Below are 18,637 nucleotides of genomic sequence, written 5' to 3' on the forward strand. Positions count from 1 at the left end.
CGAGCAATAAACCACCGGCAGGTCTCCTCAGACCACTTCCAGTGCCCCACAGACCCTGGTCCCACATTGCCCTGGACTTCGTCACAGGGCTCCCTGATTCAGAGGGTAACACCTGTATCCTAACCATTGTCGACCGTTTCTCCAAGGCCGCTCACTTTGTTCCCCTGGTTAAACTTCCCTCAGCCAAAGAGACGGCCGAATTGCTCATTCTGCATGTTTTCCGCATCCATGGTATCCCTGTGGACATCGTCTCTGACCGTGGACCCCAATTCTCTGCCCAGTTCTGGACGGCATTCTGCAAACTGGTTGGAGCTACTCCCAGCCTATCTTCCGGTTATCACCCTCAGACCAATGGGCAGACTGAGAGAGCCAATCAGGATCTGGAGACAGCAATTCGGTGCATGACCTCCAAGGACCCACACTCCTGGAGCCGGATGCTACCGTGGGTAGAGTACGCACACAATTCCCTACCTACGGCATCTACAGGCCTCTCTCCTTTCCAATGTTGTCTGGGCTACCAGCCTCCCTTATTTTCATCCCAAGAGGAGGAGGTGGCGGTTCCCTCTGCTCAAGCTTTTATGCGCCGTTGCAAGAGGACCTGGCTGCGGGCGAGAGCTAGGCTTCGCCATTCAGTATCACTGTTTAAGCATCAAGCCGATCGCCACCGCTCTACTGCTCCCACCTACCGTGTTGGACAAAGGGTCATGCTCTCCACCCGCAACATCCCCATAAAGACACTCTCCCGCAAGCTCTCTCCTAGGTTTATTGGCCCATTCACCGTTGTCAAGATTATCAACCCTTGCACAGTCAGACTGCTCTTACCGTCCACGATGAGACGCATCAACCCCTCATTCCATGTCTCCCAGATAAGACCCATAGTATCTTGTCCACTGAGTCCACCCACCCGCCCTCCTCCTCCCCCACGGCTCATTGATGGCGGTGAAGCATTCACGGTTCGCAGGCTCTTGAGATCACGGCGCCGAGGTAGGGGACTTCAGTATCTCGTAGATTGGGAGGGTTATGGCCCAGAGGAGAGGAGCTGGATACCATCTAGATTCATCTTAGACCCCTCACTTATCGCTGAGTTTCACCGACAACATCCAGGAGATCCATCTCTGACGCCAGGTGGCGTCCGTAGGAGGGGGGGTACTGTCACAAACCTGCACAATCTACCCAGCACATCCAGGTCATAGCTCCACCCAAGGTTTTCCGTGCGTCCCTGGCTGATTACCTGAGTACACCTGTACCTAATTTGGCAATAGGCTGGTGGCTTTAAATAGACGCCGAAGATATCACTCCTCGCCGATGTATCTTACTTGCGTGCCTTTTGTCTCGTTTCATCAGTGTTTTTTCCTATTGCTCTATTTCTGAAAAATGGTGGTAGACATTTTATACTTTCATTCATCAGAAACATCCTGGTTTGACTTGAACAGCCCTCGTACTTGTGTATGTCCTTATAGCTACAATGAATGCTTCGAAAATTAAATAAGTTCCTTTTGTCACTTACATTATAGCAGCTGTAAACACTCGTTCCCTCACCAGCCTCTCTTTATTCTCTCTCTTGAAAAAAAGTGAGAAATCAGTAAATCTAACATTAAAAAAATGTTAAATTGGGATTAACCTGCCGACAGCTTTCGGTAGATGATTATATGTATATTGCACAGTGCAGAATTAGTTACATTCGTACATACAGTACTATACAACTTAAAACAAAAGAACAGAGCGTGAGGATACAAATATATGTATATAAAATCACTTTTTTTAAAAAGTGTACAAAGTGTCAGTGGAAGCATATATGTCTGGACATAAAGATGGACAAATGTGGAGCTGATAATGTTTATGTTATGCAACATAAACATGAAAAACGTAATTTTCGTTCTCTCATTGTTGACGTCCAGTGGCAAAAAGGAGAGATAAGACCCAGAGTCTTTATGAGAGAGAGGCGTTATGTGTAAGAAGATGCTGTAACTAAAATAAGCCCGCATAGGGTCATTGTGTAATAAAATTACCCAGTGTATTCTCTTTGTTGCAAAATGTCATGAGCATTAGTGACATCTGAAGGCAAAACTACTGAGATTACGCAATCTTCCTAGAGCTCACGGCATACAAGAGAAAACGTCCAGTGTTTCTGTGAGTAAGAGCTGAGAGATTATGAGGATGAGATGATGCAGAGTTTTCTGTTTACATACAAATATTTGATGAGTATGTTTCTGCCAAAATCTCTCCTTAAAAAACTCTAACAGACGTCAAGATTAAAACATCAAATATCACGCCATCTTCACTGAGATTGACATAGGCCACGTTTCCTTCACTACGACTGACAGATACCTAGCCACAGCTCCTTCACTGAGACTGACAGGTACATAGGCTACGGCTCATTCACTACGACTGACAGATACCTAGCCACAGCTCCTTCACTGAGACTGAGAGATACAGAGGCCACGCCTCCTTCACTGAGACTGACAGGTACATAGACCACGCCTCCTTCACTGAGACTGACAGGTACATAGACCACGCCTCCTTCACTGAGACTGACAGGTACACAGGCCACGCCTCCTTCACTGTGACTGACAGGTACACAGGCTACGCCTCCTTCACTGAGACTGACAGGCACACAGGCCACGCCTCCTTCTCTGTGACTGACAGGTACATAGGCCAAGCCTCCTACACTGTGACTGACAGGTACACAGGCCACGCCTCCTTCACTGTGACTGTCAGGTACATAGGCCACGGCTCATTCACTAAGACTGACAGGTACACATGCCATGCCTTTTTCACTGTGACTGACAGGTACACAGGCCACGCCTCCTTTACTGAGACTGACAGATACATAGGCCACGCCTCCTTCACTAAGACTGACAGATACACATGCCATACCTCCCTTACTGAGACTGACAGGTACACAGGCCACGGCTCCTTCACTAAGACTGACAGGTACATAGGCCACGCCTCCTTCATTGTGGCTGACAGGTACACAGGCCACGGCTCCTTCACTAAGACTGACAGGTACACAGGCCACGCCTCCTTCATTGTGGCTGACAGGTACACAGGCCACGCCTCCTTCATTGTGGCTGACAGGTACATAGGCCACACCTTCTTCTAAACTAAGAGTTGTTTATGTGAAGGACTAATAAGAAGGGTAGAGAATGTGCGTCACTGCTAATTACAACAGGACGTGTCTGAGGAAACAGAGCTAATGATGATGAAGGTGGGCAGTTTCATGTCACGGTAGCGACGTGAGGAAGAGAAAATCGTGCGCGTCACGGCGTAATGGCTCAGGTGAGTCATGGACGTTTCTCTGTGGGTGTCTGTGCAGACCATCACTGCTCAGTGTTCCTAAATGATCCTGCTTCCAGAAGACTCTCTGAAAACAAAACAGCCCCTGACCTCGATGCTAATCGCTTTATGTGATGGCGGCTTGTGGACAGTGACATCATAACCCCATATTTACAGACTAGCATTTAAAACAAAACACAACAAAACAAAGGCGCTAGGATAGCAGCCCCAGAAGCTCCACTCACAAGACAATCTGATTGGCTTTCTGCACTTCAGTGTATACACAGTTTAATCTATGACATCATGCGGCAGTGTACAGCTCCCAGTTCAGTCATATTCCTCTGAAAAGAGCTAGTTCCCACAGTTTTGAAAAAAAAAAAAAAAAACTTTATGGGATCATATCTTTAAAAGATATTAGTGTTAGTGCTGGATAAAGTCGAAAGCTTCGGTAACTTCATAATCTCTCAGTTACCATCTTTTCATCTTCCTCTGTGGAGAAATACAAACAAAAACAAAGCCCATTTCTCTGGGATGATTGCTTTTTATTACATTAGACATATTGCCAATCACTACGGCACTGAAGCTGAAACCTTGTTAATCAATGATTTATTTTTATCATCTGAAAAACCACAGCTCTTTGAAATAAAACTACAGGCAGGTCAGAGCAGCTACTCGCACTGTTGTAAGGTGTTCCAGGCTGTAAACGTTTATTTATATTAAAAGTTGGACATTTTACCATAAGGCTCTATGATTATTGACTCACTTTTAGAACCTAGTGGTCATTCAAGGAACTGCATGTTTAGGATCTTCTACGCTTCTTCTACTCATTTTTCGAAATACAATCATTTATTAAATATCTACATCTAAGACATCTAAGGCTTGGAGGGAAGTAGCAGAGATGACTAGTGCCTCTGGGAGTGTACAAAGCTAGCACAGTCGCTTGCTTGGCCAACCTATAAACCTCTGCAGACTCGTCGCTATACAGTATTTGCCTTATAAGATCCTTCTGTGTCAGAGTCTGAGAGCTGTTCATCCGAATTTAGCACTTACACCCTGAAGAGTTTGGGTCATAGAAGGTATTTAATATAATTAGCATGATGTTCTTTTAGGAGTGCTTTAACATAAGAAATGCTTTAAATTACAAAAACACAACTAGCAACAAATACAGTACCAAAGGAACTTCAGAGACTTGGCTTCGTTTGGGATTAATAGGAATAAAGAGGAAGAAACATTAATTTAGAAGTTTAACCCAGTGGACAACATAACAACATCCAAAATCTAACCACAGGCACATGATCGACTACATCGCTGTCAGAACGAGAGACAGAGCAGCATGAATGCTTCTTCTTCATACCATGTCAAACCTACACCTAGAACACATTGAAATCATGGCAGAAAAAAAAACTGGTGTCAATCAACTTCAAGACCAAAAAGTTACTGAGACCTAATAAAAAGTTTTTCTAAAAAAAAAACAAGGAATATTAGAAATCATTTCAAAGAAACATAAAGCATATCTAGTTTGAGAAAATCCAGGACAATTCAAGGACAGGGAGATAATACTGTATATAGAAAGTAAAATCAGACTAAAATCAGAGTCATCCACAACCAAGCAAGTGGTTGAAAAAGAGAGTGAAAGAAACTTAGTTATATGCAAAAAAAGACATTACAACACACCTCCCCCCAATTACAGTGACCTATATTATAAAACAAGTAGCCATAAGCGAGTAATCTGATTGGATGAGAGGCGTTATTCCCTGAGTGCTGATATTAGACAGTAACAGCACTGTGAGGTGTAACTCTATGTGTGAGTGGGCGTGTCCCAGGTGTTGTCCAGTGGTTAATGACACTAACTGTGTGTCTCAGCGTGGGTGAGAGTAGGTCTGTACGGTCCGCAGTACTCAGGAGAGAGCAGCTGTCTGACTAAACCCACATTCACACCCAGTCACAGAAGCACTTTCAGTAAGAACACACATCTGATAACGTTATGGCGTCTTAAACATCACGCCGTCTTAGGTTTCAACCATGGAGTCCAAAGTTAACGGAGCTGATATTCTAAAGGAGAATAAGAAGGTCAACTACCTGTCAGTCGCAGTTATTTAGTTCCTCACATCATTGCCGTGCTGATATTCAGCATAACAGCATGACCTATAGTGTGAGTCATAATTATTATCTCACCAATATCAACATAATTTTTTACCAAAGTTGTCTGTCAAGAGTTTTTTTTTTACTTTGTGTATAGAAGAAAAATATAACTTTTTAAGATCATTAAACTTTTAACATTTACCACAAAACAAACATAAAACAGACGATCCTGAGAGAACCAGGATGTGCAGAGCTGTTACCGAGGAGAGACGAAACAGACGCAGGGTTCAGGGTTTTCTGCCTAAACAAGGTTATCTGAAGATCTTCACTGAGATATTTTGCTATCTGGAGCAACGAATATTGACACGCGTGTAAATAATGAAACTCCGGTATAATTTTCTGCTACGTTTGTCCCTGGACATCCTGGAAAATTAGCTTAAAGAAGGCAGATTCAAGATGACATTCATTCGGTATTAGTTTCCGTGTGTCAGCATCAGGTTTTGGGTCCAAACCCACTTAAGAAGCAGGATTCCAGATCACATATAACAGCTGATCAGTAAAGTGTGATCTTTAGTAATTTAGTTCCTGAGGACAAAGAGAATAAAGGAAGAAAGAGAACACAGAGAGAGAGAGAGAGAGAGAGGGATGTTTTTGTCCTGACGTAGAGCTCGTGTCTGTATATAAAGCAGTGGCGGTTCGTACAGAGCATCAGAGAGCTGAGCTGCGGAGAACAGCAATCTCACTTCACTTAAACAGAACCGAGCGTCGATCCTCAGGGTGAGTGAGTGTTTCCTGTCGTCTCCTCAAACTTTCTTTCTTTCTTTCTTTCTTCACACAGAAAGGCTAAACGTGGACACACTCTTATTTCTTCTACCTTTCTTACAGATGCAGAAGTGTATCGGTGGTGTTTGTATCTCGCTGGTGTTTTGCGCACTCTTGACCGAGACGCTGGGAATGGTCATCGCGGTACGTCAACACACACTCCACTCACACACTTACATATACAGATTAGTTTATTTATCAGCTTATGCACAATTACAAATGACCCAAACAGAAAAAAATGTAGTTTTACATCAGTAAGATTTATTTTTTATTTCATTAGTTTATCTATGCGCTAAAACAGGATTTAATTAATAATTGTATTTCCAGTTTGTCAGGTTAACTTTTTTCATACCAAATATATTTAAAAAAAGCAATAGCATGCATCGATATTATTAAAAAAAAACATTTAATTTATATATTATAAATCGTGCCTTATTTTTTTCATTCTAAAATCGAAATGATTATTATTCCATTATTGAGCCTCTCAGCTGTTCAGGTCAGGGTGATGATCTCTAAGCTGCTGTTTGATGGCAACTGGACTTGAGTGAAGTTCTGGAAGTTGCTTCATCAGAACTGCTTCATAAGTTCTAACTAAGTGATGTATAAACTCTAAGGTGTGTAAACTCCTTGTTTCCGCTGATCCAAAGCCACTTAGTCAGACCTGATGAAGGAGCAGCTTTGGGATTTTATTACTGAGGACTTACTGTTTAAGCAGCTCAATTTCTTTATCTATATTATTTAAAAATAGCTTTCGATAAGATTTTTTCCTACACATAATCATCAGTGAGTTTCCTGCTGTGCACCCTCAGTAATATTTCTAGTAGACTATTATGCCTAAACAATATTGCATTCCAAATTAATCGCAAATGTTGATTCTGTAAATTAACTAACCCTGCATTGTTCTATATCTCCAAGTAATAATATTCAAACATCGCATTAGTTCAATTTAATTAACAGAGTTATTATTTACAATTTACTACTTATCGTGAAAAAAGATTGATCAACCATATAATCTTAAGTTCAACCATAATAAAATGCAAATGAAAGTTTCCTGATTTTGTGGCAATCCAGACACAAAGTCTTTAAAAATGCTTTTTAATATACACTTTGTATAACTCCTGACGGTACGCACCATTACATAGTTAATACACTTAAATATACAGTATCATTATATTTATGCATATACATTAAAATGCATCATTCCTGTTACAAAATTTGTTAAAAAAATTTATAATCCAAAGATGGTAAAATAATGGTATAAGGTGTATGATCAGTTATAAAAAATATTTTTTTACTAAAATTTAAATGTAATTCATTCTGTAAATAATTCATAGCAAAATCTTTGTGTTAAATCTCTTTTTAGTAAAGACACACATCTGTACATACAGTATATACAAAACTGCACCTTTAAAGTTATATAAATTATTTTATATTTAAATGTCAATAATACTTATACTAGTAAAGAAATAGATACTACTACTAATAATAATGATATTTATTTACAGAAGAATTTAACACAGATACTGTAGACTTTATATTTTTAATAACAGTTATGTGTAGATTTCTGTTGTTGTTTTGTAACACTGTTCTGCGTCTACTATTGTTTCTATTTGATCTCCTTTGTATCTGTAACACTTCTGAGCGCTAAAGTGTCTTATTTTTTTGTCTTATTAATATTTTTGTTTTAAAAGCTTCAATAAAATGTTTATTATCTTTGTATCTCTGTGTTCAGGCGAAAGAAAAGCGCGGCTGGACCCTGAACAGCGCTGGATATCTGCTCGGTCCCCGTGAGTACACGCGTGAATGGGCACACACACACACACACACACGCATACACACAGAGTTTGTGTGTTCTCAGTGGTTGTTCCTGAGTGGCTCTCGACAATGTTCAGGTGATCAGCTGCGCCTGCAGTAAAATGTGCTGTTACAGTAAAATAATCAACAGCATGGTGGTGTGATGAAGTGGAGCTACCGGACACACACACACACACACACACACACAGCACCATGCAGAAGCATTGAGACGATCTTCCACACGTCTGCATGATGTTTAATTTGTGAAAACTGATCTCAGCGTGGTGTCTGTGTGTCTGGACGCTTTTCATATAATTATTTTTATTATACAATATTTTAAGTATAAAAAGTGTCGATGATGCACGCCCTGCGTTTGGAAGCATCTCTGTGCGTTTGCTTCATGAAGCTACGAGGCTAACTTAGCTAACGCATAATGCTAGCCTGTAGTTTAGCACGGTGTTGCTAAGTCTGCACGAGAACATCGCTTACTGTACTTTTAATCAGGAGCAGACACAGGTAGGGGGCGTGGCCTGATTTTGTTAAGGCGGGGCTATAAGTATGTGGAGGGAATTAATTAAGACCTTCTGATTAATCAGAGCGCAGAATTCAACAGCAGTGTGAGATAGTCAACAAAACAAAACTTCACACACAAAGTTCACTCTGAGCTGTGGACAAAAAGCAAAAAACACCTAATAATGGCACAAGATCTCGTTTTATACATTTAAACAGTTTAAATGTGTTTTTTTATTTTATTATGTGTGTGTGTGTGTGTCAATCAAAGACATGAGGTGAGCTACTCAGGGTTTTGTGTAGTGAATAATGTGTGTTATGTGTGTTGTGTGTATGTAAGTGTGTGTATGTGTGTGTGTGTGTGTGTGTGTGTGTGTGTGTGTCAATCAAAGACATGAGGTGAGCTACTCAGGGTTTTGTGTAGTGAATAATGTGTGTTATGTGTGTTGTGTGTATGTAAGTGTGTGTATCTGTGTGTGTGTGTGTGTGTGTGTGTGTAAGCTCGGGTAAAATTGCCTCATCCGTGTGTTTCAGGTCGTATTGATCATCTAATACAGATAAAGGAAGCTCCCAGTGCAAGGGGGAGAGAAGAGCTGCTTGGTGAATGTAAGCTAGCTCCTGCAGGTCGCTAACGTCAGCACGGGGAATTGCTCTGTGATTTAGCCAGCTCTGTGTGTGTGTGTGTGTGTGTGTGTACAGCGCAGTACCAGTGCAGTAGTGTGCAGCTGCTCAGTGATCTGTGATACAAAAGTAAAAGCACTTAAACATAATAAAGCGAATATAAACATAATAATAATAATAATAAAACTTATTTCAGGTGAAACTAAGGTATATATTTTTTCATAAATAATCTTATTAAAACATGTACAGAAAACTATTCATAACAGAGAATAACAATGGATAAAAAAAAAAAGCCTAAAAAAAAAAGTGTCCACTGAAACAGCTGTGAATGTTGTACAGTGAGCTGTGTGGGAAAAAAACATATAACAAAAAGTAACAAGTGATATATCACAGGGCAGATTAAGTCACCAGCAGGGTGTAAAAGGTCACTCAGCTAGCAACACTGCTCATTAGCAGGTTAAATCAAGTGTGTCAAGTGTTTAGAGCCCTCTGCTGGCCGGATGGTGAATTACTCTTACTCACAATAGAAACTTTAAACCCTGGAGGCTTTCCCTTATAAGGAAAATGGGCGGGGCTACGCAGGTCATATTCTGACTGTTGGGGTGGTATACAAACAAATACAAACAGATGGCAGAGATTTGTAAAAAATTATTAGGTCTGTTACTTTTTATAATAGTAAAACTAAGCATTTCACTGCATATCGTACTGTGTATGACTGTAACAAATTTGTTATTTGAATTTGAAAAAAATAATAATTTTGATTAGAAAATATCAATGTACAGTTAACAGAGATCTAAAGTGTTTTAAACAGAAAATACACTGAGCTTTCAAGACATATTTAGAGAAAAAAAAATCTAATTTACAGTATATAATTTACTTAAATATAACAAATTAAATATGTTCAGGAAAGAATAAAGATACCAGTTTAGCACTGGACAAATCACTTTTTAAAAATATATTTTTATAATAAAAAAATGATTACCATCGATGTGTGAGGAACCAGATCTTTATAGAGTGCTCACTAAAATACTTGGAAATTCAAAATGTAAAAATTTCAAGACTTTTTCCAAACAGATAAAGTTAAAGGCACATTTATTTATAAGTATAAACATGTGCAAGAATACAAATAATATATATATATGTACCAATAATCCCACAATTTATACTATATGTGGTTATTTGCCTAATTAAGCACTATGTGGTAACTTCACTGATCTTGAGTTGCAACAAAACTTTGGCTTTCGGGCAGTGTGTGTGTGAGTGTGTGAGTGTGTTTAAAGCAGAGTGATGTGAGAACAACGTGCCGGCTTCCTCTCCTCGCCTGTCTGTCCACATGTGCTGTGAGATTCTGTCACTTATTTCCCCTTCTGTTTTCTGTCTTTCTTTCTTTTTTGTTTCCTACTTTTAGTTTTTTTCATCAGCTATTTTTTTGTATTCTTACTCTCTGTCTCTCTTTCTCTGTGCTCGTTGCCGTGGCGATAATGAACCCTGAAAGCAATTCCGAGTGACCGAAGCCCTGCAGGTTGCCTAAAAAGAGGTGCATCATTTCAGCATAATGCACCTCATTTGGGAAATATGGGTCCTGCTGTGAGTCAGGGCTGCAGTGAGTGTGTGTGTGTGTGTGTGTGTGTGTGTGTGTATTACATGCACTTGTATTTTGTGATCAGATGGCATCGACAGTCACAGGACGCTCAGCGATAAACAGGGTCTGGCTGGAAAGAGGGACGCGCTCATGGAGGACGACATCAAATCCGGTAACACACTTATGAGCTAAAAGTCATGGGTGTGGCCTAATATTTAAATGAGCATGGTACAATTATGCACAGACCATAAAGTAGTTGGGTTTTGGATTCCATGCTACTGTGATAGACAACAGCTGTAAAAGGGTGCAAAATTCCCCAGGAAGAGTCAGTGGGACCGATTCAGCGGGGGGCTTACACTCATGATTGACAGCAGTGGAGAGTTTTGTCTGTTTCTGTGTTTTATCTACAAACTGGATCAACGTTTAAATCTTTTTTTTTTCCAAAGGTGGCCTGAGAATAGCAGATGAAGAGGTCGTGCACACCATCGTAGACTTCCTGTCGTTCCTCAGGCTGAAAGGTGGGCGTGGCGCCGAGCTCATTCTTCACCACACTGTATGATAAATTTAAATCAAAAAATAACCTGCTATAACCTGCGTGTTTCAGAAATGGGCGCTCTCGACAGCCTGTCCTCCTCCCTCGCTTCAGACGAATTTACTCAGCCCTAAACCCCAGATGTGTCTCCGCCCAATGACCTCTGACCTCCGACCTCTGGCCATCTGCAAACTGTGTTCGTTTTGTTGTGTGCTACTCTGTAACTCCTCTGACTGACGTCAAGAATAAAACTCACATGAAACTCCTGCTGTCATCTTATTTATGAGCATTTTATTGATTTGAAATTGTGCTGACTCTCTCTCTCTCTCTCTCTCTATCCTATTGTGTGTCTGTTAAGCGAAGTGGCATGCTTGTCATGCAGTAATACAGTTAACAGTTAGGGGGCAGCATGGAGCTCTCTTATATTGTATTCAAATTTTAATTAAAATTTTCTAATTAAACTTTTATTTGTTACATACACAGTCACACACAGTATGATATGAAGCGAAATGCTTGTACGACCGCTGATGACAAAAATAAAAATAGAGATTTCAAATGAAAAGCATTAAATAAGAGAATATAGAAATAAAGAAAAAAAAAACTTTTGCTGTAAAAATTTCCAATATATATATACAATAATAGAAAAACAGAATAGAATTAAATTGTAATGAACTCGCACTAAATATTCCAAGCAGAATCTAGTAAAAACTTATTACAATTAAAATATGATTAGATTAGATTCCTCTTAGACACATCGAACTCATCTTTTCAATCATCTTTGTCACAGGACGGCGTAACACACTCAAGGGGGGGCCGTCTGCCCTCTACTACATACCTGAGCTCAGAGATGAACATGATTGACCAGCGTCACTGTGATTGACAGGGGAGAGAGAGTAAGCCCCTCCCACGCAGGACGATCAGGATCTGAATCATGACTCGTCTCGTAGAGTGTAGAGCTTTAAAAAGGAATGCGTCTGTGTGTCTGCGTGCACCAGAACAGAACAGTGCGTCACTACACATCTTACTGGTTGCTATGGAAACCTGTCGGACAGAGACGTACATTACAGGTACACAGGTGTTCACCGTCACAGACTGATGTTGTATTTGTCCTGTTGAGCAGCTTGGATCTGAAACATCTTGAGTAATTTTCTAAACAAAATATTAAGTTAAATATGAAACAGTTTTTGCGCCAGACTCCAGGGTACATAATAATGTAAAAAAAAAAAAATAAATCTGTTTTTTTGTTCTTGTCAAATATTCAGCTGTATTTTGCATATAAGATGTTTTCTCGCACTGCAGTCATCAACATTACATATTGAATAATTAGGAATATGATTTCCTTATAAGGACTTTGTTTTAATCCTAACATTTTTTATTTAGGTTCTTCATGTGCCTGGACAATCTGATTACTTTCAGAAACTTAAATTATATGGTATTATATATAATATTTAAAAATGTTAAATTCTTTAACACTTACGAAATATTATTTACTAACACTGTATTACTTCTAAATAACTTTGCAGGAATTTGTTAAAAATAAATGTGGAATAAAATCATTGTTTTTTTCTTTTGCTGGAATTTAAGGAAGAAAACAATACTAGCGGTTTGGAATTTTCTTCTTTAATTTTGTAATTAATTTTCCATTTATAATGCTAAAACACACATGACCAGTCAGAAGTTTGTACACCCCTTCTAACTCCATGTTCTTTCCTGATTTTTATTTCTTTCTACACTGTAAAACAATAGTGAAAAATATACAATAATGTCCTTTGAACAGTTGATATTAGGATTTTGGTCTTGCTTTCTGGGAAGGTCTTCATGAGAGACAGTTTTATCAGGATGCTTCATGTGTTTTACAAATGCACTTAACACAATACTGTTACTGCTAGAAATATTCCAGAAGAGCTAATCCTTTATGTCTTAAAATAATACCTGACTGTTAGTATTCTCACTTAATTATCTAATGTCATATGTCTTATTTTATAGTTTTAAAATAAAAAAAATCATCAGTATTTTTCTAAAATGTAGGATATAAATCAATAAAAAAACACTAAATCAGAAGGCGTGTCCAAACTTTTGACCGGTACTGTAGATTACATCTAATATAATAACAATACATAAACATCAGAGAAGCAATTAATTGGATAATCAATCAGTCAATATTTAAATCATGATGCAGCACCTGATCACATTTGGTTCCAAAAATCCTGTTGGAAAAGCAGCTCTCTGTAATGACTTCAGCTCGTCCTCACCAGGGCAAGTTCTGCCCCTTGTAGTCCAAAAACTGCCCATGATCCTTTTCACTCAGCGCAGAGATAACAGCTAACAGAGACGAGACGCTCTCCTCCGGAGTCAACGGCGCCTGCGGGAGATCGCGTCAAAGTCAACTGTACAAGCTCATTAGGGTAATATCACGTTAATTATTTACAGCAAATAATGACTATAAGTGATATTTAAGGCACAGATTCATGTGCTGTAAGGAGTCTCCAGTGTCAGTGCTGTGTAACAGTCAGAGGTAAAGATAGATCTGTTTTTTTCTTACTTCCTTGTGTGTGTACCTTCTCTCCTCCCATATCAGTCTGCACCCAGCCGGGGTGAACCACCGCGCACAGGATCCCGTCGTCCTGCAGGTCCACCGCTAAACACCGCGTCACCATGTTCAGACCTGCCTAAAAGAGAGAGAGAGAGAGAGAGACCACCAAGATGGCCTCGATTCTTATTGTCATTTATTTGTTTGTGCTGTTTATGTGAGTGTACTGGTGTGTGATTGTGAAACTGCTCTGTAATTATTTCTCACCTTTGACACTCTGTAAGAGTACAGTTTCATATCGGCTCCTGCGCCCCAGTGGAGCTCCACAGAGCCGAGGAAAGAGGACACGTTGATCACTGAAGCTCGGTTCACACTCATCACACCGCCATCACACACTGCTGCTGCTGTCCGTAATAATGGCAGGAATGCCTGAAACACACACACACACACTTTACAGCCTTAACCTGCTTACATTGAGCTATGCCTTCTTTTGAATGTAATTGACGCCTCATATTCTGTAAATGTCTGTTAATTTCAGTTTTCCGCTTATTCAGATATTTTACAAAATGTCCTGTTTGTTTTTTTGTCTGGTTCATGCATCAAATTTCACACACAGAAGCAGGGCCAAGAGCTGACATGCACTCCAGAAGCTGCTGCGGGCCACCACATGTCCAGATTTGTCCGCTACCGCCATGCCATACAGGATACCAAGATGGCCTCGTAGACACACCTGAGGAACACCATCAATGCTTCCAGCTGCTGCAGCTCTCTGTGGTACTGCTGCAAATCACTGGTCAACTTCCATCTGCTGTAGAAACCTGTGCAGCTGGCTTTCTCTTCGTCTCCTACTCCTCTACTGATGCCATCTATCTGGAACCAGGGTGGCCTGCCCACTATGACTGGTGCAAAAACCAGTCAGATTTGTAGGCATGGTGGGAAATCCAGGTGTTTCCATGATTACACACTTTTCCAATCAGGCAGGAATTTACTGCATTTAGTGAGTATACAAAGAAACACCATTTACATCACTGGACAGACTCCGTTATTCAGAGTGACTTACAGAAGAATTCTGAAGTCTCTCCGATATATGGTGGTGGATTCCTTCTCCCCTGCATGGGGCAAATGGCTGTGGGCTCCCAGTTGTGTGGATATTATTTTTTATTGTGCTTCATAATTCAAGTGTATTATATGCGTTATCTTTAAGGCAGTGTATGTGTTTGTATGCGTGTGTGTGTACCTTGGTGATGAACAGAGGCGAGACGGTGTTGGTCTGGAACGTGTTTATCATGCTGTCACGTGTCTCTGAGTTCAGGTCCGTATGAAACAGGATCGCTGCGTTGTTGATCAGGCAGTTTAACCCCGCAGGACCCACGATGCTCGTCACCTTCTGAACTGCAGCTTCAATACTCGCGTCATTCACCACGTCTAAAACATCACGACGTGGTGAATAAATCGCAGACAAACATAGCACACACACATCTGATCTCCTCTGTATATATATATATAATACATAAAACCCACACATGACTCGTTAACATTAAAAACAACCACTCATCACAAAACCATCTGAATCAACCCCTGATTACTCCAGGGTTTATTTTCTGTGTGTATTATTTACAGGGGTCCATTGTTTTATTTCAGGGCGCTGGATGTTCCTCACACACACATTTAAACATTAGAATATGCATTAAACACATTTCACTGCTCTTGTCTTGTGCATGTGATAAATAAATGTGTCTTGACTTGTTGTGAGCACGTGTTCGGTGGTGACTGACTCAGAATTTAATAAGAGAATGAAGCGGGTGTGGGACAGGAGACAAAGAGACACAGAGACACTCACCTAAACGCACCACATAAACCTCAGGATAAGATCTGGAGATTTGCTGCAGCTCCTGAAAACACGGGATTTATTTAATAACTCAATTAAAATGAATTGCTATAAAACACACACATTCATTATCAGCAGCTCACTTTCCCCCCCAAGTGTCACAGCTCTAGTTCACAGTGCGCTCACACAAATTCTTCTGTTTTTATCATAAGGAAGAAGCTGGTGCTGTTTATAAGAAGAAAATGAAGAAGGTGCACAGGACCGTGTGCAGGTGCGTGTACTAGAGCGGGTCGGCTGTATATATAATAATAGAGAAATAATAATAACAATAATAATAATAATAATAATAAAACCCTCCCAACAGTGTGTGACTGATGATACTCATATGGTTCGAGCTTTTAGTAACTCAGTGTAAGGATCTATTTAATGACTGAAACTTCAAAGCACTTTAAATTTGCTCTGGTCTGAGAATGTTCATGTTTAAACACTTTAAGTTCAAACTCCAAATTTTGAGTAAGATTTCACAGCCCCAGGTCTTACTCTCTCTCTTTATATACTGTATATACTTTTTTCTCCTGTGATTTATATACCGTGCACAGTCTTTCCGCAGCGCCACCTGTCTGTTGTATCTGAGCTGGTTAATGTTAACCATTAAAAAACGTGTTTTTCTGGTTAAGCGCGTTATTAAAGCTCCGGATTAAGTTCTTGAAAAATTCCAAACACCACATGGTGATACTGTGTGAGATTTAATCAATAAATACATGAGTGAGAATTATATATCTGCTTGTGGCGCTGATGAAGGAACCCACACTGATGATGGAGGAGGAGGAGGAGGAGGTGTTGAATCTCACCTGAGCTGTACCTGGGCTCCGGGCGGTGGCGATGATCTTCTTCGGTCTCTCAGAGATTCCCACTAAATGTTTGACCATCTGCAGCCCCAGGCCTCTGCTCGCCCCGGTGATTAACACCGAGTTACACTCACTAAAACTCACACTCATCTCTACAGGGGAATAACACACACTACTGCTGATACACAGCCTTAAATACTCCACCACCCTGAACACACACACACACACACACACACTCTGTCTGAATGATTCAATTCCAGAGTGATTCACTCATAAACTACTCAGTTTAAGAGGAATTCACTTTACAATGATTCATTTTAAGAGTAGTTCACTTTAAGAATTATCAGAGAACAGTTTTATCTGTACATTATATGGGTCAGAACTCAGTGTTTCATTGATATCTTTACGTTTCATACATTGGAGGACCAGAAACCAGTCTCATTTCTGTCTGTCTTTCTATATTAGTATTTTGTAATATTTAATTATTTTAATTATTAATTTTCCTTTCCCCCCTTTTTTTAGTTAATTATTTGTTTGTTTATTGGTTGGTTTACTCCTTTTACAGTTATTACTTATTTATTTATTTTTCGAACCACGTGACGCCAGCCGACAGCATCTTTTCGAATTGCTTGCTCATGCACCGTTAGGGGCGGAGTAACACATATTAAAATAATCTACTCATGCGCTACTGTCTCAATGTAAACAAACACCTGCACCAATAGATATTAATTAGAAAAGATAAAGTGAATTTTTTTTTACTGGGATTAGTTCATATTTTCATATACTGAAGTAATAAAAGTGATTTTATCGCTCTAAAGTCATCTTAAGACAAAACTTCATCTTTACCCGATCTACTTTTCCGATCTGTGATTTACTCTCCAATCACCGAACAGGGAGTGTATTAGGCTGATGACGAATGAAGTAAAACTTAGCATAAACATTAAACCTCATCAGATCATTTTTAGCTGTAGCTTTTTAATTGTTTCTACAAACTCTTTAACCGCCAACGATGGGTACTTATGCTAGTTTTTTATATTTTACTTCAAAAGTTCGGTCTGCATTAAAGTCCTAGAGTTTCGTCCCCAGACTCTTAGAGTCCTGCTATGAGGAATGGAATCCACTTTGAACCTTACTTCCAACTAACCTTGGTTTCAACAAAACCTCTATTTGTCTAGAGGTTCGTCTATTTGACTCAGTTCGTTGTGTCGGCTCGCGAACATGAATCGTCTTATCTTGGAGCTGTTTGTTGAAATAGTGACTCGGTCAACCATGTGACTGAACTTCAGCTGTGTGTGTGTGTGTGTGTGTGTGTGTGACTCAGCATTATAGGCTGTATGTTTAAATAATACAATGCAATATTTTATATGTTATATATTAATTACATTTTTAATATTATTAAATGTTGTATTCTTTATAAAAGTGAAATAATTCCTATAGAAAGAAGAAGAGAGTTCAGAATATAACAAACTGTGTGCATTTTATTCAAATAGCAGTGAGATGTTGGAAGACGAGGTGCAGGAGAAATTGAGGTCGGGAATTTACATCATTAAGAGAAAAAAAAGGTCAGGCTGTCATGATGCCGGCGTGAGTGTTTGTTTGGCATAACTGCTGAGGCAAGATGTTGGTTCCAAACTCGTCTTTATTAAAGTAAAACACAAAACAAAAAGCTCTTTTCTTAGAGCACTTGTTAATTTTAATATAACTCTCTCAATAACTAAACAACCATCACTAAACTCATAATTATAACAGAAGCTAGACGCCTTCTGAACTGAAGTTAGGCTATTTATACTAATGACCCTATACACTCTAAAAAATAAAACTGTGCTGTACTCAATTTTTTTGGTGAAACATTTTTACACTTAAAAATATTGAGTAAATATAAAAAATATATAAAAATCATGTAAAATATACTTCATGAATTGAGTACAAGTCAGTAAAAAAATTAAGTAGACCTGAATAACTATATTTAGTACAATGATGTACAAAATTGAGTAAATGTAATGAAAATCAGAAGTTAATGCAAAGTGAAAATGAGTAAAATAATTGAGTAGATATAATTGGGGGGCATTTAATACTTCTGTAACATTTAAAAAAGTTGACATTTACCTCCTGTTTTATCTCTATTCAACTTCTCTTCATTAGTGGTGTTGGTGCTGTGAAAGAGATATAGAAAATATATAACATGTTTCACACAAACACACACACAAAATCA

The 18,637-nt window shown here is 39.4% G+C and overlaps 3 protein-coding genes across 4 annotated transcripts in view; 2 read left to right on the top strand and 1 right to left on the bottom strand.

Annotated features, from left to right (window-relative positions):
• gabarapl2 (GABA(A) receptor-associated protein like 2) overlaps nt 1-18,637 on the top strand; it is a 238,337-nt gene that overhangs the window by 122,180 nt on the left and 97,520 nt on the right. The gene's annotated exons all lie outside the window — the stretch shown is intronic.
• On the top strand, nt 6,068-11,488 carry gal (galanin/GMAP prepropeptide). 2 transcript variants are annotated; one of them, XM_053506621.1, is made up of 7 exons: nt 6,068-6,135; nt 6,244-6,324; nt 7,913-7,967; nt 9,019-9,090; nt 10,773-10,859; nt 11,134-11,205; nt 11,292-11,488. In XM_053506621.1, exons 2-7 carry the CDS (start codon nt 6,244-6,246, stop codon nt 11,351-11,353), a joined length of 429 nt encoding a protein of 142 aa, XP_053362596.1. In that variant the 5' UTR covers nt 6,068-6,135; the 3' UTR covers nt 11,354-11,488. The 2 variants fall into 2 exon arrangements, with proteins under 2 accessions (XP_053362596.1, XP_053362597.1); XM_053506622.1 differs by lacking the exon at nt 9,019-9,090.
• zgc:110339 (uncharacterized protein LOC550490 homolog) lies at nt 12,861-16,773 on the bottom strand. The gene is made up of 6 exons (XM_053506620.1): nt 16,429-16,773; nt 15,590-15,641; nt 14,987-15,174; nt 14,017-14,178; nt 13,778-13,888; nt 12,861-13,581 (listed from the first exon to the last, which is right to left on the bottom strand). Exons 1-6 carry the CDS (start codon nt 16,573-16,575, stop codon nt 13,468-13,470), a joined length of 774 nt encoding a protein of 257 aa, XP_053362595.1. The 5' UTR covers nt 16,576-16,773; the 3' UTR covers nt 12,861-13,467.

This window comes from Clarias gariepinus, chromosome 10 (genome assembly GCF_024256425.1).
Source record: "Clarias gariepinus isolate MV-2021 ecotype Netherlands chromosome 10, CGAR_prim_01v2, whole genome shotgun sequence".
NCBI lineage: Eukaryota > Metazoa > Chordata > Actinopteri > Siluriformes > Clariidae > Clarias > Clarias gariepinus.

Coding starts and splice junctions, on each gene's coding strand:
- gal (XM_053506621.1), top strand. CDS start 6,244: ATGCAGAAGTGTATCGGTGGTGTTTGTATCTCGCTGGTGTTTTGCGCA. Junction 7,968..9,018: donor TGGATATCTGCTCGGTCCCC/GTGAGTACACGC, acceptor CGTGTGTTTCAG/GTCGTATTGATCATCTAATA. Junction 11,206..11,291: donor GTCGTTCCTCAGGCTGAAAG/GTGGGCGTGGCG, acceptor TGCGTGTTTCAG/AAATGGGCGCTCTCGACAGC.
- zgc:110339 (XM_053506620.1), bottom strand. CDS start 16,575: ATGAGTGTGAGTTTTAGTGAGTGTAACTCGGTGTTAATCACCGGGGCG. Junction 15,642..16,428: donor GGAGCCCAGGTACAGCTCAG/GTGAGATTCAAC, acceptor CCGTGTTTTCAG/GAGCTGCAGCAAATCTCCAG. Junction 14,179..14,986: donor CGCCTCTGTTCATCACCAAG/GTACACACACAC, acceptor TGTGTGTTTCAG/GCATTCCTGCCATTATTACG.